Below are 11519 nucleotides of genomic sequence, written 5' to 3'. Positions count from 1 at the left end.
TTTTTCCTTGGATGGGAGATGGAAGCTTTATTTATATTTTATTATGATGTAATTTTAAAAAAATTACAATAATGACTTCTTACAAAATTCCTTTTCTTCTTAGCATGTTTTTCTCGTTTCATTTCTACTGATTTTTTTTCTTGGTAAATTCAATCCAAGTTAAACCAAAAAACAAAAAGCCCTCTGCTTTTGTGTTGATTCCTACTCATAGAGACCCCATAGGACAGAAAATAACTGCCCCATAGAGTTCAATACAAGTTAGGCCTTGAAAACTGCTGGTTTTCAAAACAGCTTTCTTCTGTTTTGTCAAAGATAGTTCTGTATTCTTCTTGTTTTTTCTTCCCCCATCCCTTTTTACTCCCTTCCATTTTGCTTCGGTCTTTTTTTCTCTTCATCCATTTCTCTCCTTCTCTTCATCTGCCTCTCCCTTTAATTCACCAAAGGTACTTTATGGGCTTATTGTTGTAGTTAGGTGCCATTGAGTTGGTTCCGACTCATAGCAACGCTATGTAAAAGAGAACAAAATGTTGCCTGATCCTGGGCCTACCTAGTCCAAAATGTAACTTTCAGGACTGAAGAATTTCCTTATTCCCAATTACTATGAGAGAAGGGGATGAATTGAAAGAAAAGGAGAAGGTATTAAAGATGGATTGGTACAGTGGCTGCAACAATGGGCTCAAGCATGATGATTGTGAACATGGAGCAGGACCAGGCAGTGTTTTGTTCTGTGGTACATAGGGTCGCTATGAGTAGGAACCGACTCGAAGGCACCTAACAACAACAATATCAAAGGATAACATTAGCTCCAATGACCTTGTTATTTGTTTTTGTTTTTTTCAATAACTTCCACCCAACCAATTCCCTACTGGAGAAATGTTAGTAATAAATCAGGGCTAGTTTGATGATTTAGAGCCCTGGTGGTGCAGTGGTTAAGAGCTTGACTGCTAACCATGAAGGTTGGCAGATCAAATCCACCAGCCACTACTTGAAAACCCTATGGGGCAGTTCTATTCTGTCCTGTAGGGTTCCTTTGAGTCAGAATCAGCTCAATGGCAAAGCATTTGTTTGTTTGGTCCAAACTGATTGGAATAGGGACTTACCAGTTTGAGTGTGGAGAATTTCTTTGTTCTTTTTGTATTATTTGGAAGAACTAAAAAATATATATATATTTTGGGAGTTGCTCAATATTTAAATTACCCTGCCATTTGCACTCCTTTTTTAGAATCCTTGGGAAAGGTATTTCCTGTTTTATGGAGTAGAACTATAGGGTTACTACGAGTCACAATCAACTGAATGGCAGTGAGTTTGGTTTGGGTACGGAATAGAAAAGTAATGGAAATTCTCTAGTCTTGGCCACACATTTCTGGTTTCCATTATGACCTCTGAGATATCAGTTCCTTGGTTCAGGTAGAAGTATGCTGGGATCATAGCCTTGTCCCTCATTGTCTTAACTCACCAAATGAGTGATTCAAGGTGGACAAAATATTTTTGCCTCAAACTGTTTGCTGCGGGGGCTTAAAGATCAGACTGATCCTGCAAAAGAACACTGATCATGTCTGGTTCCTGGATTCTAGACCTCCATGGTAAGCTATCTGTTCTTTAAGACTTGTCTTCCATCTCCACATTGATTTGGATTGATTAGGATAGCCATAGGTGACTACTGTTGTTTGCAACAAAGAAAAAATGCTAACGATATTGATATTAGCTGAAATGCATATGTTTATTTTTCTATAAGGAGATCATTTCTACTCACTAAAAATATCCTATGAGAGAAGACTGTTCCGTAACTATGAACGAGTAAACAAAGGTTTAGTTTGTGGTTTATATAACAAGTTAAATCTGGGTTTTCTGTATTTCATCACAGTAGTGATTTTGCCTTGTCCATTCTTACATGCCAATCTTCCATCACTTTTTAGCTTGTTTACTTTTTTTAAAATATAAAATTTATATTGAGAAAAATGCACTGTGTCTTAAACACACAAGCTCGTGTATGTTTACAAATGCATACACCCATGTAACCTACCATGGGACATTTGTAAATGTTAGGATTAAAGCAAACCAAGCGTAATGTTTCCATAAAGCTCCAGTAGTGTTAGCACAAAATCGGTTCATGGACTGTCCTACTCCCTGAATAAATTCCTTATCCTGAATCTCAGTTTTACCACTAATTTAACTTTAACCAGCACTTAACATACGGTGCCTTATATGCCAAATTTCAGTCTAAGTGCCCTACACATATTCAGGTACTTGACTTTCAAACCAACTTTATGGTATTCTGTTCCTTTCGGATTCCAACAATAACATTGTTTCCTCAGTTTTGGTCCAGAAAGAAATGCCGTTATGGATAGTGGAGTGTCCTGGTTAAAAAGGCTATGGTGTCAGCCTGTTGAATTCACCACCTAGCTTCAGCCCTTCTAATATGAATAACTTGGAACATGTTTCTTAATACTTCTGGGCTTAAGTTTCTTCTACTGCAAAATAGAATTAATGAAATTACTGCCCCACAGGGCAATTTTGGAAATTACACATAAATAAATTATGCAATCTGTATAGCACTGTACCTAATGTGTACCAAGCCTTTAATAAACGTTAACTAGTTAACTGATGATTTCAGAGCAAATGATTTTAGGTATTTAACAGGCTCTGGGATCCTTAATCACTTTTCTAAGTAACAATAATTTAGTTACTAAATGTCTATAAAAAAAACAATGTCTATACTTTCTTGTAATTGGCATTCTTCTCATCTAACCATTTAATCATCTCAACCAACCTAATTCTGACAATACATAGCATTGCATAAATAGATAACTTTTTCATGATTATGAACACATGCAGAATAAAGAAACCTACCTACAAGTGAAGGGAGAGCTGTCCTCACAGTGAATAATGGCTTCTGGTGTGAATAAAGGAGAATTTATGTGTTGATTCCTTTCCCTAAGGCATTTCACAAATGTGTGAAGCTGAAGCAATTACGTTGTGACAAAATTGTTTTTGCTGAATGAGTTCTCTGGAGAAGTAACAATCGGGAAAAAAGCAGATTTAACATGGGAGCCACCCACTCCGTAGGGCTTTTCTCCTTTATGTTCAGTCTCAATATTTTTCTTCTCCTACATTGAGAGTACCATAGAGTAACCTTGATGTCTGCAATGGACTCACAGATCGCATCACCCCAACTACTGTAATTGTAGCTTAATCCAGCCTTTGGGTATTGTTTCTTCAACACTATTGTAACACTTTGTATCAAAATTATATTTCCTCCTCCTAGGAAATTATACTTCCTAACTCCTTCGCAATGTAAACATAACGTATTTATATTGGAATGAATCTTTTACTGTTTGAAGGCTAATATTATTTGTTATTAATTTTAAGCAATAATATTTCTATAGAAAATGTACACAAATCATAAGGGTAAAACTTCATAAATGTTTGCAAAGTTAAAATATTTGTGTAACCAGCCCCTAAATCAAACAGTAGCAAATTAGCAACACTGTAGAAGACCTCCTCATACCATTCTCCAGTCCAACACCTCAAATTAACTACATTCTAACTTGTCACAGTGTAATCAGTTGCCATCCTGTCGACTTTGACTCATGGTGGTGCCATGTCTGAGAGAATAGAACTGTGCTCCATACAGGGTTTTCAATGGCTAATTTTTTAGAAGTAGATCTGCCAGGGTTTCTTCTGAGGCATTTTTAGATGGGCTTTGGCAGATGCCTCCAACCTGTCCATTAGCAGCCAAGCACAATAACCATTTGCACCAATAAACTACTTAATTTTGTCTCTTTTTGAATTTATGTTGTTGGGAACATACAGTGTCTATATAAATAGAGAGAGTATAGGAAAAATCTCACTCTCATTGCTGTATAGAATTCCATTGCATGACTATACCAAAATTTATATATCTTTACTGTTATTGATAGATATTTAGCCTGCTTCCAGATTTGGCTATCACCAAAAAAAAAAAAAAAAAATTATCCTTGAGTAAAAAAAAATTTTTTTATATATATATCTTTAAGATTCTATTTATGCATTTCTGCTCATTACATACTGACTGGAATTGCTTGTTTACAGGGTGTGTTTATGTTCAACTTACATAAATACTGTCAACTAGTTTTTCCACACTGGTTATACCAATTTACATTCCCTCCAGCATTATATGTGAGATTCAATTGTTCTGTTTTGCCACCCTGGAATGTGTGTATAGGTAACGATATCTCAATGTAATTGTAACTTGCATTCCTTTAGCGACCACTGAAGTTGAACACATTGTTATAGGTTTACTTACTTCTTTGAATATTATTTGTGCATTTGCGGGGCAATGGATAGTTATTGTGTGGCCTTTCTCGCCATGGTCTTGTAACTCCCACCCAGGTGATTGGGCGGGACTGAGTGGTCCATTGAAGGGATTGACCAGTTTTTGCCATACTTCTGGGCTTAAGGTGAGCCAACCCAGAGGCAGGAAGAAAAGGATCCCACCATCACCAGAGAAGAACAGCCAGGTGTGGAGAGCCCCTCCTTTGGACCAGGGATCTCTGCTTTGAAAAGCTACTGGACCCAGGAGACAGAGAGCAAGCTAAAACCCTGAAGACAGTGAGAAGTGGTGGCAAGAGATACAAGCCAGAGACCATGCAGTGGGCTTCCTGGCCTACAGAGCAAGAAAGCTCAGTGTCTTGGGGCCACAGTTTATTGGCAGAGAGGGGTGCCTCTGGGCACTTGTTAGCAGGAGCTAAAAGAGTTTTGTAATGCTTGCCTGAGCAGGTCAGAGGCCTAGGGCCAGAGAGAGGTGTGCCTGTGAGCTCAGCTGAAAAGAAGCTATCCTGATAGAAGAACTGTGTCCTGAGCATTCCTGAGCCTGAATTATAGTATATTACTTCCATAATAAACCAGATAATTGTGAGTATTATCTGTGAGTTCTGTGTGGTCATTGCAATGAATTATCGAACCCATCAGAGATGTAGATAGCACCATGGGAGAGATGGTTGGTGTCAGGACTGGTAAAGATGGTGGAGAAAAGAGGCATGTCTGACCTCTGCCTCATAGGAATCAGCTTTGGGGTATTGACCTTAATTCTTCTTCCTCGTTGAGAGAAGGTCAAACACTGCCCCCATGCCATTTTTACAGCAGCGAGTGTTCATAACATTTGCTAAGATATCTGGTTTCTTTATTTACTCAAAGAAGAGTTTATATAAAATATTCTAGGTATGAGTCTTCTGTCGGATATGTGTAGCACTGTTATCTTCTCTCAATCTGTACCTCGTCGTCTTAGTTACTTAGCACTGCTATAACAGAAATGGAAACCCTGGTGGTGTAGCGGTTAAGTGCTACAGCTGCTAACCCAAGGGTTGACAGGTGGAATCCGCCAGGGACTCCTTGGAAACTCTATGGGGCTGTTCTACTCTGTCCTATAGAGTCACTATGAGTTGGAATTGACTCAACGGCACTGGGTTTGGTTTTGGTTTTTTATAACAGAAATACTTCAACTGGATAGTTTTAACGAAGAGAAATTTATTTTCTCACTGTCTGGGAGGCTAGAAATTTGAATTCAGGGCACCAGCTCCAGGGGAAGGCTTTTACTCTCTGTCGGCTCTGGGGAAAAGTCCTTGTCGTCAGTCTCCCCTAGTCAAGGAACTTCTCAGTACAGGGACTCCAGGTCCAAAGGATGTGGTATTCTTCTGGCTCTTGTTTCTTGGTGGTATGAGGTCCCCATGTTTCTCTGCTTGTTAATCCTACCTCATTAATATCATATAGGTAGGATTTATAACACATAGGAAGATCACATCAGATGACAAAATGGTGGACAATCACACAGTACTGAGACTCATGGCCTAGTCGAATTGATAACACATTTTTGGGAGATACAATTCAATCTACAACACATGCCTTTCCATTCTTTTAATACTGCCTTTTGATAATGACTCTTCTTAACTTGAAAACAGTCCAATGCATCATAATTTATGTGTTTGCTTTAAGAGCTATTTGCTATCTCAAAGTTATGGCCATATTCTTTGATACTTCATTCTAGTAGTTTTATTGTGTTATCTCTGACATTAGGTACTTTAATCCAACTGAAGTTGACAGTTGTGCATGGTGTGATTAGTGGGTAATATTGTATTAATTTCACACAGGTGTTGTTGATCCAAGGGTGTTTATTGAAAAGATCTTAATCTCCCCATTCATTTCAGTGTCTGTCTGCCACATAACTCTAGTGATCAAATACATGTGTATCTGAGTTCACCTGAAGAATGACGTTCAGTGTTTTGTTTGTTTGTTTACTTATTTCATTATTTTGGGTCTACAGGCAACAAATTCTCTTAAGTTCCTGATTTTCCGAAAGTATTTCTATTTGGCGTTTACTTTTGGAGATATGCCCTAGACAAACACACTAGGTTGGCAGGTTTTCTTTTGTTTTGTTTTTCTTCCACACCTTAAAGATCATGTTGGTTTATGGTTTCTGTTGTTTCTGTTAAGAAACCAGTACTCATCTTAGTGTTGCTATTTTGGAGGTAAAGTGTCGTTTTTCTCTAGTTGTTTTTAAGTTTTCTGTTGTCTTTGAATTTTTCATGGTCATATGTTTAACTTGTGTGTATGTGTTTGAATTTTCGTATTTTCCTTACATTTTTATGAACCAGAGATTTAACTATGAAAATTCATTGAGGCCTGGGTGGTTGATGATTCATTCCTCTGACAGGTACTTGTGTTTTGTGTCATTCTCTTGAGCCTGCTTCCAACCTAGGTATCCTTTAAATTCACTTTTTGGTTTGCAATTTTATAGTCCATGAAAACATTATAAATTTTAACCCAAATTGACATGAACATTAGCCTACTGTCATTAATTTATAAATGAGAATTTTTATTATTTAATTTTATTTTCGGTGAAAATATACACAGCAAAACCTCTTCCCGTTCCAGAATTTCTAGACATAATGATCAGTGATACTGGTTATATTTGTCACATTTTGTCAACATTCCCTTAATTTCTGTTCTAGTTGTTTCACTTCCATTTATTTAAACTTCCTGCCCCCCTAGCCTTCTCATCTATGCTTTAAAATAGCTGTTGACCTTTGGCATTATATGTATATATATAATTATACATGGTTTTGTTTTGTTTTGTTTAATGCAGTACTGAAGGGTGACAATTTACCCTTTGGGCTAAACTGTTACTTCGTTTGAAGTCGACTTCAGGAGATAGATTCAACTCAAGGTTTGAAGAGCAACTCAGGTTCAGTCTTGGGAACTCCTCCAGTCATATTAGGTCCAGTGAGCCTGATTTCTTCTAGAATTTGAAGTTTTGTTTCACATTTTTCTCCCTTTTTATCAGAATTCATCTACTGTGTTACTGATCAGAACATTCTGATCAGCCAGGCACCATATCGTTCTTATCTCATGGAGAAGGAGGCAGTGGTTCAAGTAGACAAGTAGTCCTGTAGCTCAGTTCCCTCTCTGATTCTTGGGTTTCTTTCTTTCTCTTTTGATCCAGATTATTAAATACCAATAGTTGTATCTTAGATGGCTACTTGTAAGTTTCCAAGACCTGGACACTGTCCACCATACTCAGAGGTAGAATATAAACTTTAAGAACTCTATTTTGCCCATTAACTGGATTGTCCCATGAGACTATGGTCCTAAACCCCCAAAGCAAGAGCATTAATCCCATGAGGTGATTGGTTATGTCTAATTAGTATCATCATCTGTACTCCCTGTTTTATATTTTTGGCTGTTATTATTGCAAGAACTAGCATTTGTTCATTCATCCCTTTTCCCTGCATACAGCTTATTGATATCAGTTTCATCAATCATGCTGTGGAAAGTTCTCCCATATTCAGTGCCATCTTTCTCCCATTTCTATAAACAAAAAGTAACTATTAACTAGAGAGTATTTCTATCACTCTCCCCTACCCCAGTAACCAGTAATGAACATAGGTTTCTGCATATTTACCTATTCATGTAATTTCATAAAAATGAGAGATACAATATTTTTATTTTGTGATTGACTTAGTTCACTCAACATAATGTCCTCCAGATTCATCCATGTTGTAAGATGTGTTGGGGACACATTTTTGTTTATCACTGAGTAATATCCTATTGTATGTATGTACCACGTTTGACTTATCCATTCATCCATTAATGAGCACTTGGGTTGTTTCTGTCTTTTTGCTATTCCGAATAGTTCTGCAATGAACGTAGGTGTGCATGTGTCTGTTCATGTCACTTCTATTAGATCCCTAGGGTATGTATGTAAGAGTGGAATTTCTGGGTCTTATGGCAGCTCTAACTCTAGTTTTTTTAGTAAAATAAGATTTTTAACTTCTCCATGAATCAAAGCCTAGACAGACTACTCCTTTTTTTTTTTTCCACTCTGTAATTGAGCAGAGATTTTAGCTCTACAGCAATCCTAACCCCATGAGGCGTCTCTGTTCCAACTGCTCGCCTTGGACACAGCTCATCACTTGTATCCCATCTCCCATGCAGATCATTACCTCTGAGGCTTTAGGTTACCCGTAGGAAAGCTGTTCGTTTCAACACCAACTTACCACCCATAATTCTACTCTCAACCCATTTCAAACTCTGTAGATTTTCATCATTCTCCTGAAAGCTAAGATATATATTTAAAAGTTTTTAAAATCTGTGTTATGCCCTGTACGTTTACGTCTCTATGAGTCAATTATTTTTAATATATATACTGTGCCACATTGCTGGAAATGAAAGTCTTAGATCCTTTAAAATAAAAACAAATGATGACAGACCTTCCTCCCAAGATGTATTTCAATTGTTATTAAAATCATTTTGTATGTGTACCAAAACCAAAACCCATTGCCACTGAGTCAATTCCAACTCATAGTGACCCTATGCAACAGAGTAGTACTGCCCCAAACAGTTTCTAAGGCTGTACATCTTTACAGAACAGAATACATCTTTCTCCCGTGGAACAGCTGGTAGGTTTGATCTGTCTGACTTTTGATAGTAGCTGAGCACTTAACCACTGTGCCACCAGGGCTCCTCGTATGTGTCCATAGAAACATAATTCAAAACATAACTATATAATTGAAACTATTATTTTAAAACTATATCAAACATACATTAAACAACCTTACAATAAAAAAAATTCAAAATAACAACATTAATACAATGTTAAAAAATATTAACTTATCCCTCTATTCAACTGATCAATAGTGATTAACTTTTTCTTTTAATCACTGTGCTTATTTCTGGAAGGTACTAGCAAAAGCAGATACAGGCGCTGTTCTCATGAAATATACAAGCTGAGGATGTGAGGGACATTAAGGTACTAATCAAAAGGTTCATGACTGTAAAGTAGCAGCTGTGACGAGTTCCCCAAAACAGTGACACATAGAGTTTTGATATTATATAATAATTATAAACATATTATATGATTTAACTCAGAAAATTTTCTCTGATATATAAGAGATGAGGAAAAACATTCTGAGCAGAGGGAAGAACAAATGTGAAACCCAAAAGAAAGATAAATAATGTTCTGTATTAAGGGAATGAAAAAGGCCAGGGAGACTGGAATGCAGATAGCCACCAGAGCATGTTTTGAGAGGCCTGAGAGAGATACCCAGAGGTCAACCCACACAGAATGTTATTGACTACATTACAATGTAATGTCTTTAACCTAGGTGAAATACTAAGTGACTTGTTTGAGGAAAATAAATCACTTCTTACAAAATATAACTGGTGCTATCATGCTCCAGTTTCTCTTAAGCGGCAAAAAATTATACATGACTTCATGTAATGACACCATTTCTCCATAAAGATGAAAATGTAATTTGGTCTAGTGTCAACATTGAATAGAATGAATGGAAATATAAGGACTTATTCCCTTCCCTATCCACTCAAGACAACCATCCATGTTTGGGCAAATTATTTTTAGATTAAGCCCTAAGAATAATTCATACCAAAACCGAAACAAAACCTGTTGGCATTGAGTTGAATCTGACTCATAGCAATCCTATAGGACAGAGTAGAATTATCCCATAGAGTTTCCAAGGAGGGCCTGGTGGATTTGAACTGCTGACATTTTGATTAGCAGATGTAGCTTGTAACCACTATGGCACCAGGGTTTCCTAAGAATAATTCATAGGCTATATAAAATTAAAAACAAACAAACAAATAAAAAAATCTAGCCAATAGGAGCACTGAAGTTTATTTCAAAGGCAATTTTCTTCTGAATAGTTCTTTAGTTAGCGCCTCTTTCACATCCTTGTTCCTTAGGCTATAGATCATGGGATTCAACATGGGGATAACTGTGGTATAAAACACAGCCACCATTTTCCCCTGTTCCACAGATTCCTCTGAGGGGGGCCTGAGATACATGAAGAAAAGAGCTGCATAGAATATGGTAACAGCTGTCAGGTGGGAAGCACAGGTAGAGAAAGCTTTGCGCCTACCCTCTGTAGATCGAATCCTCAAAGTGGCTGGAAATATGTAGATGTAAGAAATGAGGATAACAAGGAGAGAATAACTGAAGTTGAAACCAGCCACAACAAACATGGATAGCTCCTTGTTGTAGGTGTCAGAACAAGCCAGCTTAATCAGTGGAGGGTCAGCACAGTAGAAGTGATTAATCTCATTGGGTCCACAGAAGGCCAGGTTGTAGGTCCACATGGTCTCCATCAGCCCAGTGAGAGCTCCATACACATAAGGCACCATGATGAGGGATGTACAGACATTCTTGGACATTTTGCTGCCATAAAGTAGAGGGTTGCAGATGGCCATGTACCGGTCAAAGGCCATCATGGCCAAGACATAGATCTCCACATGGACCAAGGCAATAAAAAAATAACACTGCACCAGACAAGCAGAATAGGAAATGGTTTTCTTCTCTGAGAGGAAAATCTCCAGCATCTTTGGAGTCACATTGGTGGAGAAGCACAGATCCACAAAGGATAAGTGGCTCAGGAAGAAGTACATGGGTGTGTGGAGCTGGGCATTGACATGGATGAGTATAATCATGCCCAGATTCCCTGCCACTGTGGCCATGTAAATGACCAGAAATAGCAGGAAGAAGACAATCTGTAATTCCCAATAACTGGTCAGTCCCAGAAGAATAAACTCATTCACTGAAGTAAAGTTACTTCTCATAATTTTCTTGGTTGGGAAGTGAGAACTTTGGACCTGTAGAGAAATTTTTAAAATGGTAAATGTTTTCATATTTTCTTAGAATATTGTTTTGTTTTTCCTCTATGCATTTTTTTCTTTTCTTTTATATGAATCCTATTTTTCACCAGTAGGCATTAGAAATAGAGGTTTAATTAAAACCCATTGCCATTGAGTCAATTCTGACTCATACCTACCCTATAAGACAGAGTAGAACTGCACCGTAGGGTTTCCAAGGATTGGTTAGTGAATTCCAACTTTAACCTTTTGGTTAGCAGCCAAATGCTTAACCATTGTACCACTTCAGGCCCCTTAATAAAAATGGGACTTAATTAAAAGTTAGCAAACTCATTTAAACCTGCTGCTGAATCTCTGTCAATACTCAGCTTCAGGTCCTTTTT

General features: G+C 37.5%; 1 protein-coding gene across 1 annotated transcript; it reads right to left on the bottom strand.

Annotated features, from left to right (window-relative positions):
* Window positions 1–9278: 9278 nt before the first annotated feature.
* On the bottom strand, window positions 9279–11519 carry LOC100654764 (olfactory receptor 5M8-like). Its single transcript, XM_003423375.3, has one exon. The coding sequence runs from the start codon at window positions 11170–11172 to the stop codon at window positions 10165–10167; it is 1008 nt and encodes a 335-aa protein (XP_003423423.3). The 5' UTR covers window positions 11173–11519; the 3' UTR covers window positions 9279–10164.

Source organism: Loxodonta africana, chromosome 7 (assembly GCF_030014295.1).
Source record: "Loxodonta africana isolate mLoxAfr1 chromosome 7, mLoxAfr1.hap2, whole genome shotgun sequence".
NCBI classification, from domain to species: domain Eukaryota; kingdom Metazoa; phylum Chordata; class Mammalia; order Proboscidea; family Elephantidae; genus Loxodonta; species Loxodonta africana.
Note: the sequence above shows the minus strand (reverse complement) of the source record. Positions and strands in the feature narration are given on the sequence as shown.

Bases quoted from the DNA above. Each gene is read 5' to 3' on its own strand.
- LOC100654764 (XM_003423375.3), bottom strand. From the start codon at position 11,172: ATGAAAACATTTACCATTTTAAAAATTTCTCTACAGGTCCAAAGTTCT.